The sequence below is a fragment of the Peromyscus californicus genome, unplaced genomic scaffold, assembly GCF_007827085.1.
Source record: "Peromyscus californicus insignis strain IS unplaced genomic scaffold, ASM782708v3 Scaffold_5__1_contigs__length_169319896, whole genome shotgun sequence".
Lineage (NCBI taxonomy): Eukaryota > Metazoa > Chordata > Mammalia > Rodentia > Cricetidae > Peromyscus > Peromyscus californicus.
The window spans coordinates 10,886,991-10,911,000 of NW_026294573.1; the positions used below are offsets into that span (position 1 = coordinate 10,886,991).

The 24,010-nt window shown below is 41.6% G+C and overlaps 1 protein-coding gene across 4 annotated transcripts in view; it reads left to right on the forward strand.

Annotated features, from left to right (window-relative positions):
• Nucleotides 1-24,010, forward strand: part of Prdm2 (PR/SET domain 2) — a 112,532-nt gene that overhangs the window by 30,039 nt on the left and 58,483 nt on the right. For all 4 annotated transcript variants that reach the window (XM_052718892.1, XM_052718895.1, XM_052718893.1 and 1 more), the window contains 3 exons: nt 4,795-4,909; nt 7,147-7,250; nt 18,634-18,786. In XM_052718892.1, coding sequence (XP_052574852.1) covers nt 4,795-4,909; nt 7,147-7,250; nt 18,634-18,786 — 372 coding nt within the window. The remainder of the gene's footprint in view (nt 1-4,794; nt 4,910-7,146; nt 7,251-18,633; nt 18,787-24,010) is intronic.

Sequence of the window (24,010 nt, forward strand, 5' to 3'; positions counted from 1 at the left end):
AATTTCATGCTTACTTGTGGGGAGTTTATCCACCAACCCCACAGTTCCCCAGAGTTTTCTTGAGTGAGAGCAGCAGGAAATATTAGATAGAAGGATTTATATTGTGGAGATAAACAGATAGAAAATAAAGGATAGCCTCGAGAGGGCCTGGAACCTTTTCCAACGGGCCGACTGTCTCTGCCCCAGGGTATTTATAGAGACGCCAAGGGGTGGAACAAAAGACCTCCTTCCCAGCACAGCCAAGTGCAGACCATTTCAGACACCTGCACTCAGACAAGTGGCCCTAATCATCCTCTCTATGAGGACCTGCTGGGTAAAGCCACGAGGAACCTGAAAACGGGCTCCCACATTACTGTCCTAGATTTGTGCATTGGCATGTTTAGAGTGAGTCCCTACCATAGGAAAACAGGGAAATCCTGTAACTTCTTCAGTCTGGAGCACTGAGGTCTCCTTAAAAACCTAAAGCAGGTGTGTGCCTTTATTCAGCGGCAGCAAGGATAGACACTTTGGGCTCATACTGTGGAGGAGCCTGAGAGTCTAAAGAAGCAGTGGGTCGCTTGCCGCTTGCCGAGCACAGCTTCTGCTGTGTTCAGTTGCTTCCTTTGCCTTTTGTTCCATGTTGGTGGCTGTTGTTCTCTAGGCTTCACCTCTGGCTGTCCTTGCCTTAGCTCTGGCTGCCTCTTGTACTTGTTTGTTTTAACTCTTTGGCTTTTTGGGGGGCCTGCCACCCAGCTCCCAAATAAATCACACATGGAGGCTTATCCTTAGTTACAAATGTCCAGCTTTAGCTTGGCTTGTTTCTTGCCAGCTTTTCTTAAATTATCCAATCTACCTTTTGCCTCTGAGCTTTTTCCTTTTCTTACCTTCCGTATATTTTACTTTCACTCTTACTCTGTGGCTGGCTTGTGTGGCTGGTGGCTGGCCCCTACAGCATCCTTCTCTCCTTGTTCTTGCTCCTTCTTGATTTTTTTCCTCCTAGATTTCTCCTTCTGTTTATTCTCCCTGCCTGCTAGCCCTGCCTGTCCTTTTTCCTGCCTCCCTGTTGGGTATTCAGCTCTTTATTAGCCCACCAGGTGTTTCAGACAGACAAAGTAACACAGCTGCACAGAGTTAAACAAATGCAACATAAACAAAAGTAACACACCTTGGGGTTGGGGCTTTAGATCAGTGGTAGAATGCTTGCCTAGCAAGTGCAAGGCCCTGGGTTCGGTCCTCAGCTCCGAGGTTAAAAAAAAAGAAAGTAACACACCTTAAAGTAATATTCTACAATAGCCACTTTCATCTCCTCTGTCCTGAACACATGGGCCCTTTTTTTGCCTAATTGCTCTCTGAGTTCACCAGGGTTCTTCCTAGTCATGATTTGGTCCCTACTATTGCCTTTTGCATTTTGTCACACCTGAAACCTAGCACATTTTCTCTGAAGTGGCACCTCTATTCCCATCCCATCACTGCTTGATTTTGATTCTGAGCATTGGGAATTGTTTGCATTTAATTTTGATGTTCCTTACCACAGAGATGCATTGTTGGGGTAAATGTGATGTGTAGTCTGGACTGCAGTAGGGACTCAGAAATATATCAGTGCACTAGTACTGAGTAGATATTTATTGTAGTTTCTTTTAGATTAAGACCAAAATGAGAAACAGTTGTGATTGTTTCATGTAAGAACCAAGGCCAGCCAGTTCGGAGTAAGAAAATGTATCTGGTACTGTCATAGTAAATGTAGAAAAGAGCCCAGCTTATGAATGCAGTAGGGGAGAGAATTAAAGAAAAATTCCTTTGTTCCAAAGATTTATTTCTAAATTGCTTGTTTCTAAAATTACATTTTCTAATAAAAAGGATTTTTGTGTAGTCAGTCAGTATCCATGGTTTCTGCACCTCTAGACTTTACAAAGTTCAGGTTGAAAATATTTGGAAGGCAAACTTGTTTCTGCATTTAACATGTAGAGGATTCTCTTTCCCGTGTTCCCTAAATAATAAGATTTAACATCAGTTTACATAGTGCTTAACCCATACTTGGTGGGTTTAAAGTACATGAGAAGATGTGTGCAGGGCATATATACATTCTGTGCCGTTTTTGTAAAGAACTTGAGCATTTTTGGATTTTGTTACTACAGATGTGTGGGTGCAAGTGGGATCAGCCCCAAGGAGTATCTATCATAAATTCAAGACATTACCACACACATGGAAAAATGTGTCCTGAGAGATGACTCTGCTAGTTCAAGTCTGTCCCTCTTAAGAAGGACAGGGTGATGGTGGTGGAGAGGTGGCTCAGTCGTTAACAGCTGCTCTTGGGGAGGATCTGGGTCCACTTTCCAGCACCCACAGGACAACTCACAACTTTTTGTAACTCTTCTTCCAAGGGATTTGGAATCTTCTTCTGGCCTCTGGGCACAAAGCACACATCAGGTACATGTGTATACATGCAGGCAAACATACACACCCAATATATTCTTTTAAAGATGTTACGTTAGTTATCTTAACAAAGAATCAGATACTTGTTCACCTATATAAATGCAAACAATATTTCAAGTCTCCAGCATTGGGAATGAGAGAGCCACCATCTGTATCTACTGTAGCCTCACAGGGATGCACAGTCAGCACAGTACGTGTTATGCTACACAATCAACATGGTATATAAACAGTTAGGAAAAATTGCCTAGAAACTTATTGCAAGAAAAAACAAGGGAAGTGGGGTGATGGAGCCTGCCTTCTACTTCTCAAGCCACTGCTTTTCTGAGAATGTGCTGAGCAGTTTGCAGCCACGGAGATGTTCCAGCAGTTAGGCTGATGGAAGGGGGAAGCCATGGCTGACAGGCTCTAGAGAGTTTTGCTGTGAACTTAGTTGAGTCTTATTTTCATTGAAGAAAACTACAGTGGACAGCAAAGAGAGCTTCTCCTAGAAAGATGAACCCACATTAAAAATCTCATCATCGTAATCCCAATACTTCAGGGACTGAGGCAGGAAGATCTTGAGATTGAGACCAGCCAGTTTGAGTGGAGGCCGCTTAGCAAGACCAAAACCAAAACAAGACATAAGACACACCCAGGTAACAGGTTGACCCCAAACAGGCTTAACCCCAGGCAGCTCTGCTGAAGCCCTTTATATTCACAGGCATTTCAGGAGTTTTAGTACATGTCTCCATTGAAGGGACATATTTCCTATGGAAGACCATGTCTGCCTTGGGCAATACCTCTTGCTGCTATTCCAGGAGTCTGGAAATTGTGCAGCAGAGCATCTTAGATGATTCCAGTGAGTCTTAATGGGAACCCACAGTAACTATTTGGGTTTCAAAGTTAGACCAGGGTTCAGAGTCATCTGTGAGCAACTTAGGCCACTTCCCTAAGCCTCAGTTTCCTTGGTGTGTGTGTGTGTGTGTGTGTGTGTGTGTGTGTGTACATAGGCACGTGTGTGAAGGGGCTACCTCTTGGGGAGGATAGGTGGGCCACAGCTAGAAAAGGAAGAAGGCTCTCATTGGTTATTCTAAGTGGCCAGACCGATACACTCATAATTCTGGCTAGTATTTATTGGTGTTATTGACACCATAGAAAAATCACGGTATAGGATACTGTCAGGCCAGTATTTTTCTTCCTTTGACAGAAAACTTATTCATAATACCCAGCTTATAGATTAAAACATTTTAAAATGGGAATACCATATGTGGAAGTGAAAAATGCCTTCTAAGTTTATTCATATTTTTAGCTAATTAGAGGTACAGGAGGCTGTTTTCTGGGGCAATTTGAAACTTCCATTTTTAGAAACTGTTGGATGATTTGTTGAAAAGGATGTCAGTCAGAGCAGAACAAAGTATTTGTGCTTCTGAAGCAAGCACACTAGTAGTTTGGCCTTGCTCCAGAGGCGACACGTCTGTAACTATCCTCTTGGCTTGCTGACTCCAAGCAGGCCAGAGAGTAGTCCATGATGACTGCAACTGATTTTTATTAAACAGCCACAGCCTGGTTTTGTTTTTGTTTTCCAAATTGAAACTCCAGGAGTTTTGAGTTTGTATGACCTTTTTTTGGGCAGAGGGGCTTGATAATCTTTTTAGTTTTCTATGCAGCAAGCTATTCTAAAAGCTTGTTCTCCTCATTGACACCAGTCCCCTTATTCCTTACATAAACATCGAATACTAATCTTATTTCTTAAGATTCTGATGAATTCCAGCCTAAATTTTGAGAATTAATTGTATAGCATTCTTTATTTCCTGTCAACTCTGAGATATCATGCCTTTGCTGTCTAGTGACCTAGTACATAGTGATCAGCTATTGCTTCTTGGAAAGCCCCACTTGAAGTGAGGGTTAACAGTAAACTGTCATCTCTGTGGAATGTCCAAGCTGCTCAGGTTGCTGGAGGGATTCAGGAGTGGGGCAGCACCTGATAGGTGAAATGGCCCTCGTGGAGTGTGCCAAAATTATTCTTTTAAGGTTGTGGTGTACTGCTGGTAGCCTTTGATTTAGAAACAGGCATAAGCTGTACTTTGCTGCCCGATTCTGTTAGAAGTTAAAAAGCAGTGTAGTGCTAAGGACTTACATATTTGAAACTGGATATAGGTGGCTGGAGCAAAACAGATCCTGGTTTGCAAGTTGCTGGTGTTTTATTAGGAGTCTCAGTAAGTGGCACAGCAACTCCAGAGCTGCTGAACAACCTGTCCCAGTCTGCTCTGCATGCTCCAGTTTCAGATAGTTTTCATTATTTGATTATTGGATGAGAAACTAAAAAGCAGTACAAAACAAAATAAAAACAACACTACTGGTTTTCTTCCTTTTCCTATGATCCTTCTACTGTTTGACTTACAGAACACTGAGTCTGTGGCTGCCACTGAAACTCTGGCTGGGGTACCTGAACACGTGCTTCGAGGACTTCCAGAGGAAGTGAGGCTTTTACCATCTGCAGTTGACAAGACCCGGATTGGTGAGTATGCTCATCACAGGAGGCAGGCAGCAAAGAGTAGGCTGCTTCCTTTGGGAGCAGGGATCATGTTAGGTAAGCATTATGCAAAAAAAGGAAAGGTTGGCCCTCACTTAAATTATGTGGTGTATATGTACTTTCCACGTAAGAATCCAGGATGGACATGGGTTATAAAAGAAGACTAGCAGGGTGGTGGCGGCGCATGCCTTTAATCCCAGCACTCGGGGGCAGAGGCAAGCAGATTTCTGTGAGTTCAAGGCCAGCCTGGTCTACAAAGTGAGTTCCAGGATAGGCTCCAAAACTACACAGAGAAACCCTGTCTCAAAAAAGTGGGGTGGGGGGGGGTGGGAGGAAACTACCGCCCCCCTCCACCGCCACCTCCAAACACACAGTGAACCTGCATATTCTGTCCTTGGTTGTGTGTCCCAGTGTGCCCTCCTCTGCATCCCTGTGAGCCTTGTTCCACAGAGTGGGTGGTTTCCTCTGATTTCGCTGTGCCTTGAGTGTGATTATGTTATCACTTTATATCTGTCCCTGTTACTGATAGTGAGTCTGCTTTACCCGTTGTTTTGCCATTTCCAGATACTTAGGGACCCTTAGGGGTATCTGAATGAACAATATAAGCTGGCTAGAATTCTTGTTGAATACACAAGCTTGTATGTATTTGAAATTTGTTTTTGTGATATAAGTTTTAGATAGAAGGCTAAGAGTAAGTTGTCAAAATCTTGTAAGAGCATACTCTTGAATAGATCATGCTTATACCCTCCCTTTTGCCTTCTAGATGCTCTTCTGATGCTCAGTGAGTGTGTGACTCTGACAAGCACTTTTTCTAATTCTCATTGGAAATTTGCTTAGTGAGCATTGGCGTTTTTATATTATCTTCTTTGAACAAAAGTGGTTGTCTCACAGTTCAGCCAACTGGTTGTTTCACAGATGCAGTTCCAAGCTGTCTTTGGTGGGAGTGGAGTGTATACGTATTAGCCACACATGACGGGGCTAGCCTCCACCTCTTGTCTTTTTTTTTTTTTGGTTTTTCGAGACAGGGTTTCTCTGTGTAGCTTTGCGCCTTTCCTGGGACTCACTTGGTAGCCCAGGCTGGCCTCGAACTCACAGAGATCCGCCTGGCTCTGCCTCCCGAGTGCTGGGATTAAAGGCGTGCGCCACCACCACCCGGCTTGTTTTTTTTTTTTTGTTCACCTCTTGTCTTATACATGAAGGATCCTGTCCAGAATATGTGATTCTCTTGACTCCTGGGCTTTTGCCATTCCATTGACTGTGCCTTTATCCTATCTGGGTGCTTCATGATAGGTGAATAAGAGACAGAAATAATCCTAAGGGATGCTGTGGATGAGCATGTATGTTGACTTTTTGACACTCTGGAAGGCAAGCTGTCCCATGAGCTATGTTTCACGAAGCTAATGAGAGAGGAAAGAGTTTTCCACTCTAATTAGGCAAATCAACTCTGAAAGTATTTATTAATAAAAACCAAGTCCTAACCATTATAAAAACAACTTATGTTTAGTAGGGACTATTTGAAATCTGTAGATAGACAATGAAGAGTTTAAGTTATTTGTAGTTTTTTTCCACTTGTATTTTGTTTCTTGTGGGGCACCAGCCCCCACACTTACTTACTCCAGAAACTCTTGAGGAATGAGGGATAAGAGATTTAGTTAGAAATGGTGGTGAGGAGGGAAACTGAGAGAAAACGCAGGATAGAGAAAACGGGTGGACCTGGATCCTTATCCACCGGCCCAGAACTTTATTCCAAAGGTCTATTTATAACAATGCTAAGGGGTGGAGCAAAAGACCTCCCCCTTGCTAGTTAGACCCTTACAAACACCTGGTACCCAGGCCCGTGGTCCAATCAACCTCCCATGCAGTCCTGCTGGGAACAGCCACTAGGAAATCTAGTGGGCTCCAACAGTTTCTTATGTTAATTTTCAAGTTTTGTGATTGTATTATATATATATGGTCTATTTTACATATGAAAGTTAATAAAAACTTTTAAAACGTATTAAGCATTGCAGATTATTTACAGACTATTTAGAAAATACTGAGGGACTACAGAAAACTCAGAATCCCCTGGAGGACATTATTTGGTTTGATTGAATTTACTCACAGTTACTTTGCTGTTGGGCAACCTTGCTTTTTAATTGTTTTGTAAAACTGAATGACATTAATGCTTTCAATATTTAAAATAACCACATTACGTTATAAAAATATTGGTTTTGTTTTTCTAGGTGTCTGGGCCACTAAACCAATTTTAAAAGGGAAAAAGTTTGGTCCGTTTGTTGGTGATAAGAAGAAAAGATCTCAGGTTAGGAATAACGTATACATGTGGGAGGTAAGAGAGTTTCAAATCTTTCAAAGAAACCACTACCTAGTCTCATGATTTGACATTTTGAAGTTAAAACAAATACTTTAATATGTTCTTTAAAAATCAAATAGTTTTGTTAATGAGAATATTAATTTTTCTGGATGACTGTTGTTTGCATATGTGTGTGTAGTTTGAAGCTACTAGGATGTTCTTGATTGTAAATGTCATATCTATTTTTTTATTCCTTGCCCAGGGCATTTTACCTTGCACCTAAGACCTTGACTTCCTGTGTGGTAGCCTGTCATTTTACAAATGACACAGATAGACACCACAAAATACACTTCAAAGGCTGCCAAGAACAGTATTAGATTCCTTTCTGCATGTTAGAAAGTAGTTTCGTCCCTGAAATATTTTAAACATATATAGAATGTGACACATTTACATTGAAATTTTAATGATATATTTATTTTTATTTCATGTGCGTTGGTGTTTGCCTGCAAGTTTAAGGGTGTCAGATACCCTGGAAATGGAGCTACACACAGTTGTGAACTGCCATGTGGGTGCTAGGAATTGAACCCAGGTCCTCTGGAAGAGCAGCTGGTACTCTTAACTACTGAGCCATCTGTCCAGCCCTGAAGTTTTAATTTTGCAAAAGGTTTTCATTCTATTTCATATTTTTTCAACAGCCCTGGAGGACAAAGCAGGGCAGTGGCAGCCTTTTATAGAAGCTTCCAGAAAAGGAAGAACTGCCCTTGCTCTGCAGGCCCAGACCTGAGTGGGGCAGACGTAGTCAGAGCCATGTCTCCTAGGAACAATAGGACAGTTTTACATGTTCTCCCAGATTGCCTTGGCCAGGTCCTCCTTCTACACTAGCTTCCTGACTTACCTAACCTATGGGCTGTGAAGCATTCTGTTTAAAAAGTAGGCTGAAAATATTTCATTAGGATGCTTGTGACTACGTGTGTTGATGATGTTCTTGGGTTTTGCATGGGATTCTGCAGGTCAGTGCCTGGGGAAGCACCTCAGGGAATGACTCCTTTACAAGTTCCATTTTGAATGAGAAGGAATCACATCTGTTTCATACCTTTGACATATAAAAGCCTGACAGTAAAATGTGTGGGCACCCCCCACCCCAGAAGCTCAGGGCATAGAGTGGGAGCTCTTAAGACTGAAAGGTTATAGTTTGATCTGACAGTTTCATCATTTTGTGTTTGTTTCTTATGAGTCTGTTGTCTGTGGGAGTGTCTGACAGTGAACCCTGGGGGCTTTAGGAAACAAGGATTTGCCAAAAGAATCAGGACTGTTTGGAGGTGAAAGAGTTTTGTAATTGTAGAAGAACTGTCTGGTCACAGAAAGTCTTCATTACTGTAGTACTGTGTCATTAAAAATGTATGCCTGTGCAAATATTGCTTTCAAATAAAGCACATTCTTAATTTAACAAGTTTTTCAAAAGAAGCTAACAGGCATGCTTGACCTTGTTAGCATTAATCATAGTGAGGCCTATCAGGGAGTCACATGCTTACTCAACATTCTGTATGTACAGTGCCGAGTAGAATAAACACCATTACTGCTAAAGTGAAGTCAGTGGTACCTTCTACCCAGTGTATCAGTTTGATGTTGGACATGGCTCTATAAACCACCACTCATGTCTTATGGGAGTTATCATGTACATTGAAATTCACACCTAGTAGGGCTTGAGAGTCACTTGCTGGTTATGATTTGCAACCATGAGATACTAGGGACCCATTTTCCTCTACACATGCAACATCCTAGTGCTAATAGTTTAAGATTCTTTACATACACATGCTTCAGTTTGTAACTCATGAAAGCACCACTTCTTTTTAGTCAGGTTCGAGTTTATCATTTTGTTCTTGTGAAGATTGACTTTTCCTTGTAAGAAAGAAAAGTTTAGGCTCAGATTGCTGTTAATAAACAGATTTTTTGGAGTTAACTGAATAAGAATTATGCTAATAATCCTTTAAAAGTAGGTTATTTTACTTTACTTGTATTGCTTTGAAACAGAGCCTTGCTTGCAGGTTAGCCTCAAACCCAGTTCCTCCTGCATTAACCTCCTGAGTGCTGGTAAGACAGGCATGGACCACTATTCCCAGTGTTAGGTTCAGAAAGGAATTGATTGGAAAGTGGCAATAGTTTCTGTCTTAATTTGTTTTGTGCTGCTCTGATAAAGTTCTGCAGCCAGGATAGAGTACAAAAACTTACTGTGAAGGCCAAGAAGGCCATCGAAGAGCCATACATATCTGGTGAGGGGATTCTTGATCTAGTATAACATGCTGGAAAGCATTACAGATCAAGACAGAGCCAGAGATGGAAGCTGTGGCCTCAAACCCTTTTAGGACCTGTATTCATCCTTTCACAGAGCCAGAGCTGCCACAGTCTGGACATCCCATTAAGCCCCGTGTCGCTATACAGTACGTGCATTTGGGAGCCATCCCTACTCCGACTAAAGAACCCTACCCTGCATACCCACAGATTTTCCAACCACCAACATTTCCCTTAGAGTGAGACATTTGTTATTATTACTAAACCTGCATCCAAGGGCTGTTATCACCTAACAATCATAGTTTGTGTTAGCTTATTCTTGGTATATATTCTAATAAGTATTTAAAAAATGTTTTATTCTGAAATGGTCTGTATAGCCTGACTGCCCTGAAACTTGCTAGATTAACCAGGCTGGATTTGAATGTATAGAGATCTTCCTGCTACTGCTCCTTCAGTGCCGGGATTAAAGACATGTGTCACCCAACTCAGCATATAACTTTTAAAATTTTAAACAAGGCCAACAAGATGCGTCATTGGGTGAAGTTGCTGCCACCAAGCCCAATGACGTGAATTCCATCACTGAACTCACATGGTGGCAGGAGAAAACTGACTTCTTAAATTGTCCTCTGACTTTACATGCATACACACACAAATAAATGTAATTAAAACAAAACAACAACAAAAAACTATACATTTACCACAAACTATAATAGCATGGACAGTACAGAAAAAGCTTACCAAAAATTAAAATTCACTTAAACTCCCAGCACCCAGGCATCTCTATGAACACTTTCAACTACATTTAAAATTTACTAAATTTATAAGGAATTATTTTGGTCATAGTCTCATGTAGTGCAGGCTGTCTTTTCTCTGCCTAATGCCTCTGTTCTTGTCTCTCCCACTAGTGCCTGTTCCTGTACCTTGTATAGGAATGTAATATGCTTGTTTCCTACCAATGTACTAAGGACTTGTCTGCCAAGTACTTGGCGTATGCCATTTTTTCTGTGGCTGCTCATAATTCTGTTTGCATGCCATCCATGATTTACCTTCTTTTGGACATTTAAATAGTTGTAATCTTTTGCTGAGTATGTACAGTTCTTCAAAGTATAAACTCAATATACATGCAATATGCTGACTTGTCTGGTATTTTCCTTAAGATACATTCCTAGAAGTGTAAACGTTAAATCAAAAGTTATGTAAACTTCTGTAAGGTTTTGGTCAGTTTTGCCCCAAAGCCTTTAGAAAGATTGTAATGATTTGTATAACCAGCAAGAGTATGCTTTTTTTTCTAGTCCTTTGAAACCCAGTATTGTTATCTTTTTAACTGCCTTAAAAAAATCTGTTCTTTTAAGTGAGCAATCACCGCTTCTATTTGTGGTTTGATTATCTCGGCAATAAATTTGAGTCTAGAGGACAGAGGGGAGAAGTAGAAGAGCCTCTGCATAGTACAAAGATTTTCATAGAGTTGTTTTAATGAGTTAGCAGCATTGTGAGTAAAATAAATGTTAGTGTGTGAGTTTGATAGTGCTTGCTGTGTCCTTGTAATTGGATGTCATTTGAAGCAATGGCAGCCTGTTCCAGTGTCCTTTCTTGTAATTGGATGTCACTTGGAAGCTGCCAGCAGATTCTGCAGAGCCTGTTTTCAGAAAGGGCTAGTCATGTTCACTGCTGTTCTCTAGCTGTAGAATGCTGTTAGGGCAGCTGTAGGAAAGGTCTTTAGATCTAACCTACACTCTATATTTTAAAGCTCGAAGACTAAAAAGCATCTTTATAGTTTTAAACTTTGTGGCACATGAAGATGTTACGAAGTCGAAGTTTCGGTTCATGAGGAAAGTTTTATTGGTACACAACCACATTCATGTGTCTCCTGTCTGTGGAGTTGAACAGTGGCAACAGGCTGTAAGACCTGTAAGGCCAAAAATACTTTTAAAAAAAGTATGGATGTGCCGGGCGGTGGTAGGGCACGCCTTTAATCCCAGCACTGAGGGAGGCAGAGGCAGGCGGATCTCTGTGAGTTCGAGGCCAGCCTGGGCTACAGAGTGAGTTCCAGGAAAGGTGCAAAGCTACACAGAGAAACCTTGTCTTGAAAACAAAACAAAACAAAACAAAAAAACAAAACAAAAAACAAAAAAGTATGGGTGTCTTTGCACCATATGTGTGCAGTGTTTGCAGAGGCCAGAGAGGATGTCAGATCTTCTGAAAAAGGAGTTACAGACAGTTGTGAGCCACTATGTGGGTGTTAGGAATTGAACCTGGGTCCTCTAGAAGAGCAGTTGGTGTTCTTTATAGTGCCATCTTTCCTGCCCTCCCAAATACTTTCACTTTACTCTTTTATAGAAAGTTTCCTGTGTCTTGGCTATAGGGGGAGGAAGCCAGAGGAGTGTATGTGGAACTGTCTAGTGTTTCAAGTTTACTGTGAATGGGTTATAGCAGTGTGCAAAACTTGGTATTCCAACTGGAGAAATGGTTGTCGTAGTAACAGCAGAGCCAATCATCTGCTGTTTTAGGAGTTTCAAGATAGATGAGGGTATTGAAGTATGGAGGATTAAATCTTTTCAAACAGGTTACCTATTACGTAGATTAGCAGCTTGGTGTAGCCCCACCCTCCTTGGAAGTTCATTTAATGTCTCTTTGTCAAGCCTTTTCTGTGTGTTTTTCAGCACTGATCTTGGCATAGAAACATGTTCTATAAACTCCTGGCCTTATTGCATGAAGGTCATTGGTCTGGAGTACAAGACTCATGTAGATGATGAGTCTGGATTCTCGGGAGCTTGCTTAAAGCCCTCAAGCTGTTACATCTGGAGTCAGAACCAAATTAAGCATCTAGGTTGCTGTCAGTACTCTTCCTATAGCAAAAGCCACAGACAGCATTTTGTGGTGTAGACCCTTGATAACAAAGACAGGTTATCTGAAGTACAGAAAGGTTTGTTTTGGCTCACAGTTCTATCTGTGACCATCCAAAATTGAGTGGTCCTGCAGCTTGGGCCTCTGGTGACAGTGGCATATCCTCGCTGTAGCACATGTAGAAGACAAAATTTTCTATATCAGACTGAAGCAGAAACAGACGGCTGGGCAGGGCCCCACAGTCCCTTCTGAGAGCATGGTGCCAATGGCCTAAGGGCCTTCCACCAGGCCCCACATCTCAAAGGTCCATTACTTCTCAGTAGCATCCTGTAGAGGACTGTGCACCCAGACCACAGCACCCTCCTGCAAGTCTGCGCAGAACGCATAGAACTGCACACCAGGAAAAGTTGGATGCCACTTCTAGGAGTTTATGGAATTCTTACCCATGGTCATGGGTAGAAATTCTGATTTAAGAACAAAAATAAACTATTTTGCTTACCTACTAGAATTTGGTTAGGGACTTGCTGGGAAGCAGTTTATATTTTTTAGAGCATCTGTTATTGGAGGATTTCCCACAAACATTTATATAGTTATAGATCTGAGACCTACTCCCAGTAATTTCAAAAGAGGGTCATAAGCATACTCAAGAGATGGACAGTGGCTGGGCTTTGAGGGCCTGAGAAGCCAAGCTCTTCACATTTTACATTTGTATTTTAGAATTTCCAGTACAACAAGCCGACATCTAGGAATTGTCCTCTGACAAGTGGACCTTTTCTGTTAAGATGTGCTAGCACTTATTTCTCTATTGTAGAATGTTTAGAACATGTTAGAAGCCCTTGAACTTCTAGAGTAATCTGAAGAGTGGAGTAGTGATGATACATTTTGTCTGTAGCTCCCAGAAAGTTACTTCTGCAGGGCAGCAGTCTGCTTGTCCATAATGAGCCCTGCAGGCATCCAGCTCTGGTAACTAAAGTACAACTAGGGGCTGAACATATCACAAAGATGGGATATTTTTATGAGTAGTATTAGTAAAATCCTTTAAGACTTGTGAAGATATATTTATTACCTTTTCATACCAAAGTGAGATTAACCTTTCTCTTTTCTGTCTTCATAACTTTGTAGGTTCAATGATATTTATAAAATTAGTTGCTAGAGATGATTCTAACTCAGTGATATTATTTGAGCCTAAACAGTGAAGAAAAACATTTGATCTTGTAGAGGATAAAAACATGTTAAAAACTGTAGCTGTGTGTAAGTGTAGAACAGTTTAGATCAGTGGTTCTCAACCTTCCTATTTCTGCCACCCTTTAATACAGTTCCTCATGTTGTGGTGATCCCCAACCATAAAATTATTTCATTGATACGTCATAATTGTAATTTTGCTACTGTGATGAATCATAATTTCTTTGTTTTTTGATGGTCTTAGGCAACCCCTGTGAAAGGGTCATTTGACCCCCAGAGGGGTCTTGACCCACAGGTTGAGAATTGCTGGTTTAGATCATCATGCTGAAGTTTAACAACAAATCCTCTGAGAAGATACAGAGGTATGGAAAGGAGCCTCCCACAGTGTAGGCAGGCTGGGGCTGCTGATGTGGGAACCTGGTTTCCAGGAGAGGTTCTGTCTTTGTTGTGAAGTGTTAGAAACGCTCGGTACCTACACGGTAGGGAAATCTAGACAATAGCCCAGGGATGAGGTTTTGTCACTGTAGGCTGTAATGTTAGAGAACTGGTTTAATCAAGTATAATACTCAACTTGATATGAGAGCATGAGATTTCTTCATTGCCTTGTTTCAGTTCCGGTCAGTGATGTCTGTGGTAATTTGCTGTTTGATTTTGTTACTGGGTTAGGATGTTGTAGGTGAACAGTTGAGAGTTTGAATGATGCTATGCTTCATAAAGTTAATGAGAGTTTTGTTTTAAACTTCCAAAGTTAACCAATATGCTTCCAGAATAATAAGTAAATGATTAAGGGAAGATATAATGTGGCTTGTTCTTTGCAAATTCTTTTTTTTAAATGGCATAGAGATGTGACTTTGAGTGTGTCACATTCCAATGGGCATGAGTACTGCATTTGAATTTAGATGATTTTAAAACTATTTTAATCAAATGACTGGATTAAATAGAATTAAAATTAAATTACAGGACATTTATGCTGTGCTTGAAGAAGAATTAGCACCCAGTCTGTTCAGTGAGAAACAGGAATGGTTTCCACAACCCTAACCTAGAGGAGTCAGGAGGAGGAAGAAAGCTGTGTCCTTTCGTTTAGTGATGCTAGAGGGGACACCTGGGGCAGCCCTCTGGATAAGCACTTTACCATGAGTTACACCCTAGCCAGCAGAAGAAGGATTATAAAGAGGGATCTTAGTTAAGGCTCTCCCTCCCTGCTCCCTGTCTCTTAACTGTTTCATTTGGCTGTAAGGGAGACATGAGAAGATGAAGGTTGAGCCCTGCCTGTATTTTTAGTGGCTTGGTTATTGTACTAAAATTGCCCATTTGCTGTTTCTTCATTTGTAAAAAGGACTTAATAACATTTCATAGGGACTGGAGAGATGGTTCAGTGGTTAAGAGCATATATTGCTGTTGCAGAGGACTTAGACCCTGTTCCATTAACTCCAGCTCCAGGGGACCTGATATTTTCTAGCTTCTTTTGGGCACCAGCACTCATGTGCAGACCCACACCTTCCTCATAAACACTAACACATAACACATATATAAAAAATTTTAAGTATCAAAGACATAATATTTATAGATTATTCTGTAGACCCTTACAAAGATTGAACAAAAATAATTTGTAGGGCACCCAGCCTACCCAGAGTTGGCACACAGTGCTTCTCTTCAGTCCTCCTCTCTAGTTGAATGATGAGGGCTGGAAGTCAGCTTGTTCTGGCACCCCAGCTTGGTAGAGGGGGCTGCTTTATGGATTGCATCAGGATAAAGACTTTGATTCAGGTGAGCCAACTATTTCTTGGTCATTATGGAGATGTGGAAATAGACTTCTTAAGTGTCTCTGTTGGGTTTGAGCTAGGGAAGAAGGGTCGCCTGCCTTGTGACTGATGGAGGAAGTGATCCTAGTTGGTTGTCACTGGCTTTCCACTACCCTTGTCTGATGATGGGTGGCACTGTTGTAACTTAGCAAATAGCAGTTAAGCAAAATTTTATTACATTATTAGAGATATTTGTGTCAGTCACTGAATTTAATGTGATTAGAAATAGATATTTGACTAGCAAACATGGGAATTGTATCAAATCATATTCTCATCTTAGTTCCCCACTAACAAACTAAAGCTCAATAAAAATAAGAACACTACACTTTTTTTTTAATTTTTATGTTTTTTAAGACAGGGTGTGGTGATATTGTGTTCCCCCAAAATATTGTGCACCCTAATAAACTTATCTGGAGTCAGAGAACAGAACAGCCACTAGATACAGAGGCCAGAAAATGGTGGCACTCACACCTTTAATCCTAGCATTCTGAAGGCAGAGATCCATCCAGATCTCTGTGAGTTCAAAGCCACACTGGAAACAGCTAGGCATGGTGACTCACACCTTTAATCCCAGGAAGTGATGGCAGAAAGCAGAAAGGTATATAAGGTGTGAGGACCAGGAACTAGAGCTGGTTAAGCTTTTAGGCTTTTAGCAGCAGTTCATCTGAGATTCATTCTGGATAAGGACTCAGAGGCTTCCAGTCTGAGGAAACAGGATCAACTGAGGAATTGGCAAGGTGAGGTGGCTGTGGCTTGTTCTGTTTCTCTGATCTTCCAGCGTTCACCCCAATACCTGGCTCCAGGTTTGTTTTTATTAATAAGACCTTTTAAGATTCGTGCTACAGGGTTTATGTAGTCCTGGCTGGCCTGAAACGTATCATGTAGACCAGGTTGGCTGACAATTCACAGATATCTGCTTGCTGCCGCATTCCAAATACTGAGTGCTGGGATTAAAGGTGTGTGCCACCAAACTCAGCTTTTTTTTTTTAAGTGTAACAAAGTTGTGGTTTCCTTTAGCATCCAGCAGACCTTGGTACTTCATGCAGATGTAGACCTTCTTTATTTCCTCTACCCCGATCCCGGTGTAAATGACACACTAGTGGAGGAAAGGCAGAAAGTTTAGATAAGCCAAAGAAAAGAATACTGAATAATCCCATTTTCTCACAGAAAACCATTAATGACATTTTCTTATGTTTAGATTTAGATTATTTTCTCTTCATATATTTTTATAAATAGTTCATTCTTGTAATAAGTGACTTTGTTCACTCAGCAATGTATTTGTGTATGTATGGGTACACTATAGAGTGAGACCCTCTCTCAGAAAACAAAACAAAAAAAGCAAACAAAAGCCTCCCTTCCCCCAACAAATAAACCCTTCTCAAATCCTCTCTGTTGTATTTATCTTTTTCTATTGAACTTTTTTCTTTATGAACATCATTGTGCCTTAGAAGATGCCTTATTTCCATTGAGATACAATGAGGTATGTGTAAATAAAGAACTCACTCAACTAGAACACTTTTTTTTTTTTAATAAAGGTTTATATTGACTCAAGATCCAGGAAGTTCCAGCAGAGCCTGAGTTGTTATTAAAGCAGATGGATAGTCAAGCTGCCACCTTCACCATCTATTTGGTGGGTTTTCCTGGTGCTGCTGCTGTCTCTGCAGTTGTATTGATACCTGGTGATACTGCCAGTGTGTTGGTGGTGATCCAGTAGGACCCCAATGTCTACTGATATACATAAAAAACAAAGAACAAAAGAAAAAAAGACTATCTCTGAGCCTGGGGGCAAAAGGACTAAGAATACCTGTGTGAGTTAGTGGACTAACCAGCGGATTGGCAATGTTTCATGGATCACTGACTTCACTTTCCATATTTGATTGTGCCGACAAGTGGGACAATCATAGCTCTTAAACATTGGAAAGCAGCTTTTGTTGTTTTGTATATTGTGTTTAACAATTTTTTGACTGCCTCTTCATAACATACCATTTGAGAGGTGCTCTGTTTTGAAGAGGAAAGAGTGTGTGTGTGTGTGTGTGTGTGTGTGTGTGTGTGTGTGTGTGTGTGTCTACCCTTAGAAGAGCTGAAGGAGGCTGGGGTGCTGGTGGGAAGAGAAGAGCCTGTTATCTTACCTAGGGTGATCAGGTAGTCAGGGAAACAGCCACAAATGGAGGTCAAACAGGCCTGGGCTTAAGACTGTCTTTCCTCCAGTCAAGTGCTTTAGAAAGGAAGGCTGTTCCACCTTCAAGCCCTGATTTCCACATGTGGAAGAGGAAAATCGTAAATGAGGTCTGACACAGAGTGGGAGGCTTATGTAGTGTCCGTGTCTTGGAAGGTGAGAGTCAGACTTAGAGCCCAGGCTCAGGGGCTTTGATCAGGAAGTCAGCACCGCAGCCATCAGCTGAGAACAGGAGCTTTGATCTGAGGGAAGGTCACCCAACTAAAGGTGATTAATGTGGTGGGAGAGGAAAAAAAGGAATGAGTGGAAGGAGTCAAGGTGTGTGTGGGAAAGAGAGGCACACCCAGAATCCTTTCTTTCTTCCGAAAAAGAATGACTAGTCATAGTTCTGGTTCAGTGTCTACTCAGGTGTTTTGCAGAATAAACATGTATATGAACTCATATAAACTCCAAACTCCTTGCAGAGTCGATAAAGGCATGACTGGCTAAATGTTTATTGGCAGCATCGCATGGGAGGAGCAAGCATGGATGACCAGGGAAGCTTCCTAAGAGAGTAGATCCTGTGTCCTGGGTTTTCTGCAGCATTCCAGAACTTCACTAACATGTTTGCTGGACCTTACTTCTGACACATGTGCTGGATGGTGTAGGTGTTAAGGGACAGTGAGGTTTACAAAACCATTGTAGTTTGTCACTCACAAGGTGATTCACAACGTGTGCTTATTTGTGAAGTCCCATAAATCATGCTAGAAAGAAGACTTCGGAACTGTGCAGCCAAGCAGTACAGGCCTGGACTGGACTGGCAAAATACTTAGAAGGGCATTTTGCTAAGTCACATTTGAGAGCATGTAGTTGTAACCTGTTTTCATGTACAGGAAACATTTGTAGATCAAGCATATGAACTTCAATTTCTTATATTTGGGGGAGAAAACAAGCCTAAAGAATGAATACGATTTTACAGCTTCTGTTTCCTGCCTGTATTTTTCTGTATTGTTTCTTTATCTTGCTTCTCTGAAATGCTGTATGTAGAGTGCTTGTGTATAGTGAAGACAGCTGTTTGGAAAGTTGAAGATGAAACTATTTTTAGGCATCCCTGTCCTAATACAAGCTACTTCTTCTCCGTCCACAGGTGTACTACCCAAATCTGGGGTGGATGTGCATTGATGCCACTGATCCGGAGAAGGGCAACTGGTTGCGCTATGTGAACTGGGCCTGCTCAGGTGAAGAGCAGAATTTATTTCCACTGGAAATCAACAGAGCCATTTATTATAAAACCTTAAAGGTAACAGTGTTGCTGTTAGTCTGTTCCTGGCTACTCTGTGTGCATTCTCTAACTGCAGTCTAGTTGTGACTGACAAGAACAGCTTTACAGACCTGGAATGGATTGTGTCTGAAGTGGTTCATCCATGCACCCAAGGCTCGGTGTTAACTACATGGTTGCTGAGGCCTTGCATGTGTCAGGGGGCTAGAGCAGGAAGATTGTGTTGAGTAATTACAGACTGCGTCCTTCTTGACACTGTTGATTATCTATGGCAGCTGCTCCCCTCCGCTGGCACAGATGCACTGGAACTGTCTGGCAGGTTTATCCCACTGTGAGTAGCTATCAGTACCCTGGTGGTGCGTGTTAACAGAAAGCACACTCATAGTGTTCAGTGTGCATGAAGCTTTGGATTAGCTTTCCCTTTCCTTCGCTTGTATTCAGGATAGAATTTGGGATATATTTCTTCCTCCTGCCAAATACATCTTGGGGACATTAGTTGCGGAGATTAAGAAGACAGCCATGCTCAGAGCTGTTGATGAGGCACTCACTGTACTCAGGGTCTTACTGCTAGGATGCTTTTCATGGTAGCATGTTGGGGTGGTGAGTAGAATTCTCTCTCCCTCTCTTGCTTTCACAGGTCATGTTTCTGTAGCAGACAGAGCTACATTCCATGCATGGAATGTTCTAGAATGGAATCTTGGGGTTGGAAAGAAAGATGGTGGTTGCTTCTTTTGGAAAAATACCTCTGTCCAAATTGCTGTAACAAACAAATAGCTCTTCATTCATTTGGTTCCATTATATGTCACAGACTGGTGGACAAGTCTATAAAGTTTTTTTTTTTTTTCTTTTTTTCTTTTTTTAAATCTTTACAGAGTTGAAAACTATTGAGCATTTCAGGCAGTGTCCTGAGTTAGGTGTGGTAGCATGTGACTGTTAAATTTTCCTCCATTGTATTTTCCTGGCATTGCCACATAACTGGACTGCATGTGACTTGTTTATAGCTAATCCTAGCTTCCGGGTCCTGCAGGATTTGGAGGTTTCTGGGTTTTTTTTTTTTTTTTTTTTTTTTTTTTTTTCCATTTTCATACTTAGGCTGTCCAAAACTTTGTTTTTCATTTCTTTCTGCTGGATTGTAGTCACAGGCTGTTCTAGTAGCCCTGCTGCTTGGTTCCAAATGCCACTTAGGATTCATTCTGTTTCTCAAATACATCTCAAGCAGGAGACACATCTGGTTCTGTTGGCAGGGTGGAATCTTGGGGAGACAGTGGCTGTGAGACAGGCAGTGTCAAGTAAAGATGGGGCAGCTGTGTGGGGGGACAGGATGGAGGTAACTGTATAGGTCGGGTGTTCCTTAGTTGGACTGTTTAGTTCCAGAGTGTTTTGTATTTTGCAGCTGTGTGGGGGGGACAGGATGGAGGTAACTGTAGAGGTCGAGTGTTCCTTAGTTGGACTGTTTAGTTCCAGAGTGTTTTGTATTTTGCCGCTGTGTGGGGAGACAGGATGGAGGTAACTGTATAGGTCGAGTGTTCCTTAGTTGGACTGTTTGGTTCCAGAGTGTTTCGTATTTTGCAGCTGTGTGGGGAGACAGGATGGAGGTAACTGTATAGGTCGAGTGTTCCTTAGTTGAACTGTTTGGTTCCAGTGTTTTGTATTTTGAACATCTACATACACTTAGTTCTTGGGGATCTACACATCTAAATACAGAATCCACTTATGTCTCAGATACATCTGAGACAAGCAGACAGACAGACAGGGGCACTATTTATTGATCCTGCTTTTGATTGTGGTGGTCAAGTCACCACTCAACAGTTTTAAATTTTGGAGCATTTCGGGTTTCAGATTTTTGTATTGGGAGTAGATGTTTAACCTGTAAAACTAATTCATACAGTTGCTGTAAACAGTAGACGAGCCAATATGTAGTGGATCAGTGTAGAGGATTAATACCTACTCCAAGTGTGAATTAATGAGTACACTGGCAGGGCATAAGTTCTGATCTCTGCATACCTACAGTCCTGACCTCTGGTAGTTGTTCAGGTATACTTGCGGCCTTTTGGGTCCCTCAAGATCGATCACCTGTTTTCTCCAGGATTCAGCATTCTCTGAGGCAGGCTCCCCCCCCCCCCCCCCCCCCCCCCCCCCCCCCCCCCCCCCCCCCCCCCCCCCCCCGCCCCCCAGCTGAGGACCGAACCCAGGGCCTTGTGCTTGCTAGGCAAGTGCTCTGCCACTGAGCTAAATCCCCAACCCCTAGGCAGGCTTTGTAAATGAATTGCATGGGAATTTGTTGTAAGAAATCTTGAAAATGCTAAGGAGTACAGAAAAAAATTAAAAATATTATTTTTCTCTTTTGTAAGAGAGTGTCTGTTAGTATGTATCTCCATAGTATAGTAATATCTCAGTCACTGACAGTGTTGAAAGCCGTTCAGTACGGAACAAACCAGGCTTCCCTTCAATAATTCATGTCTATCAATGTTTAAGTTATTTTTTTATTTGATTTGCAGTACACAGATTCTTGTGTACTGCAGTAAAGAATAACTTGAACAGACATGAGTGCCCTTCCGTATAAGGAGTTTGTACGATTCCCACCCTCTCCATCTGTTGGTGTTGGGGGTCAAACACAGGGCACAGTTTCAGCCCTAGCCCTGTGCAGATGTCTAACTCATGTCATCGTGAAGTACAACTAGTTCTGCTGGTGCCCGCAGAGCAGTGAAAAGGGAAACAGGAGCTAGACCAGGCACTCTTGTTCTTAGAGGCCTGAGTGTCTCATGGTGGCTTCTAGCCTGTGTTCTGATGATGCTCTTAACTGAAGATCATGCATGGTGAGCATCCGTTTGTCATCAGTCTTTCCCCTTTACTTTAAAAATTTGCTTTTATTTTCTATTTTCTAGAATCCTAATCATTTCGAATAGTGTTTAATACCATTTCATAAGTGTATGGCATAAAAGAGAAATGAACTAAAATTTACATGCTCTACAAACAGTTTAATTTTGAAAAGCAAACAAAACAGATTAGCTTATCAGAGTGCCAAAAGGTATTTGTGATGCTGTTTTTTTTTTTTTTTTTTTTTTTTTTTTAGCTCATTAATAGATTGTTAAATTAGGGTTTTTGGTTAAGTTTACCTGATGCAAGAAAGGATATGAGATATTGAGATATGGTTCAAAAATAATAAAGTGGCAGATTTTAGCTACTTTTGGAGGAACAAAGTAAACAGGCTGGTTCTTTTATTTTATACAACTTGAGTATTTAAAATAGTGGGAATTCTGTATAGATAGTGAAGCAAAATCATGCTATCTAAACTAGAAGCTTGTGGAAGTAAGGGACCATTTTATTTTTAAACTGACATCACTGATGGAATTTCCTCTTTAACACAAAAACGGGGCTGAGTGGTACACACACCTTTAATGCCAGTGCTTGGGAGGTAGAGGCAGGTGGATCTCTGAGTTCAAAGCCAGCCTGGTCTACCCAGAGAGTTCCAAGCCAGCCCATGCTACATAGTGAGACCCTGTCTCAAAAAAGCCAAACAAACAACAAACAAAAACCACAGGACCAAACTCTTACATAGCCACAGTACACTGGCGCATCAGGAAGCCAGCATCTGGGCAGTAAGTGTTGTACTAGCCGGTCTGTCCACTCAGCCGAGGTTGTATCTGTTGTTGCAGTCATGTCCTTGTGGGAAAAGAATTCTGGCTCTCATTTCTCTCCTAGGCTTGGTGTATTAGTCAGGGTTCTCTAGAGTCATAGAACTTAGGGAAAGAATCAATCTGTCTGTCTGTCTGTCTATCTATTTCTGAATTTATTGGAATGACTTACAGGCTGCAGTCTAACAATGGCTAGCTGTGAATGGAAAGCCCAAGAATCTAGTAGTTGCTCAGTCCACAAGGCTCGATGTCTCAGCTGATCTTCTGTCTGTGCTGGAGTCCCAAAGTAGGCTCTAATGCAGTGAAGGAATGGATGGGCTGACAAGGGCAAGCAGGCAGAAGGTGTGGCTCAGATTAGAGATGTGTCTTCCCACCTCAAGATCTGGATTAAAGGAGTGTGTCATCCTGCCTCAAGATCCTGATCAAAAGCAAAAGCTTGTGTCTTCTAGCCTCAAGATCCAGATCAAAGGCATGTTATCTTCCTGCCTCAAGATCCAGATTAAAAGTGTGCCCTCCATATCTGGATTGTAGTTCATTCTAGATAGTCAAGTTGACAACCAAGAGTAGCCATCACATTTGGGCAGTACTTTGGTCTTTGATAACATTTTAGTGCTGAGGAGAAGCAATTTAGGCTTCTGATTAGATCTCACTTAGGCCTTCTGGACATCCCAGAAGTGATCTGTTGTCTGTGCATGGTCTCAGGAGACAGGTGCTGTCCATCTGACTCATTATAAAGACAGTTCCTCCCTTTGTGATTGAACTGTTTGTGGGGCGAGAATTTTGACCGGAGGCAAATGTTCTGGTACTTCTCAGACTTTGACCTATTACCCTTATGTCCACTGGGGAGTCTTGTCTGGATCAATCTGTGTTGATGATTGTGATATAGATTATTATAATTCCCTCATTCCCACTGGTTCTACTTTAAGTAAGAACATTCCCATTTATTTGTCTTCCTTTGATCATCTATGTCAGCATGTGGGTTTAGATGGGCTTTTACTAGAACTTTCTGAACAGATACATCCCCAAGAGTGAATGAAGCTATAAGCCACCTCCCCAATTCTGTTTAGGACTCACTTTTCTACTCCAAATGTTTCTTCAGGATGTTTCAGGTGTAGTTGTATGGTGGTGTCAGGAGCGACTGAAAAATTTAATGTTTTTAGAGCATAATGCCTGGGAGGTATTCTTAGGCATTTCTGTAACTAGAAATTGTGATGTATACTCTTGATATGTTTTCACAGGCCTGAGCTGGTTGGTGATTGCTTTGAGGAGGCTAGGTCAGGCTCTGCCTGAGCTAAGCCCTTCTGTAATTATAAATAGTGGGTGCGTGCATGGATAAAGGTGCAGAGCGTGCCGGGCGGTAGTGGCGCACGCCTTTAATCCCAGCACTCGGGAGGCAGAGCCAGGCGGATCTCTGTGAGTTCGAAGCCAGCCTGGGCTACCAAGTGAGTTCCAGGAAAGGTGCAAAGCTACACAGAGAAACCCTGTCTCAGAAAAAAAAAAAAAAAAAAAAAAAAGGTGCAGAGCGTTTCTGCTTAACTTGTGCTTGGAATTAGAAACTATGCTGCTAACTCCTTCCCATGCCATTTGCTTCTTAATGGCCCTTTAAATTT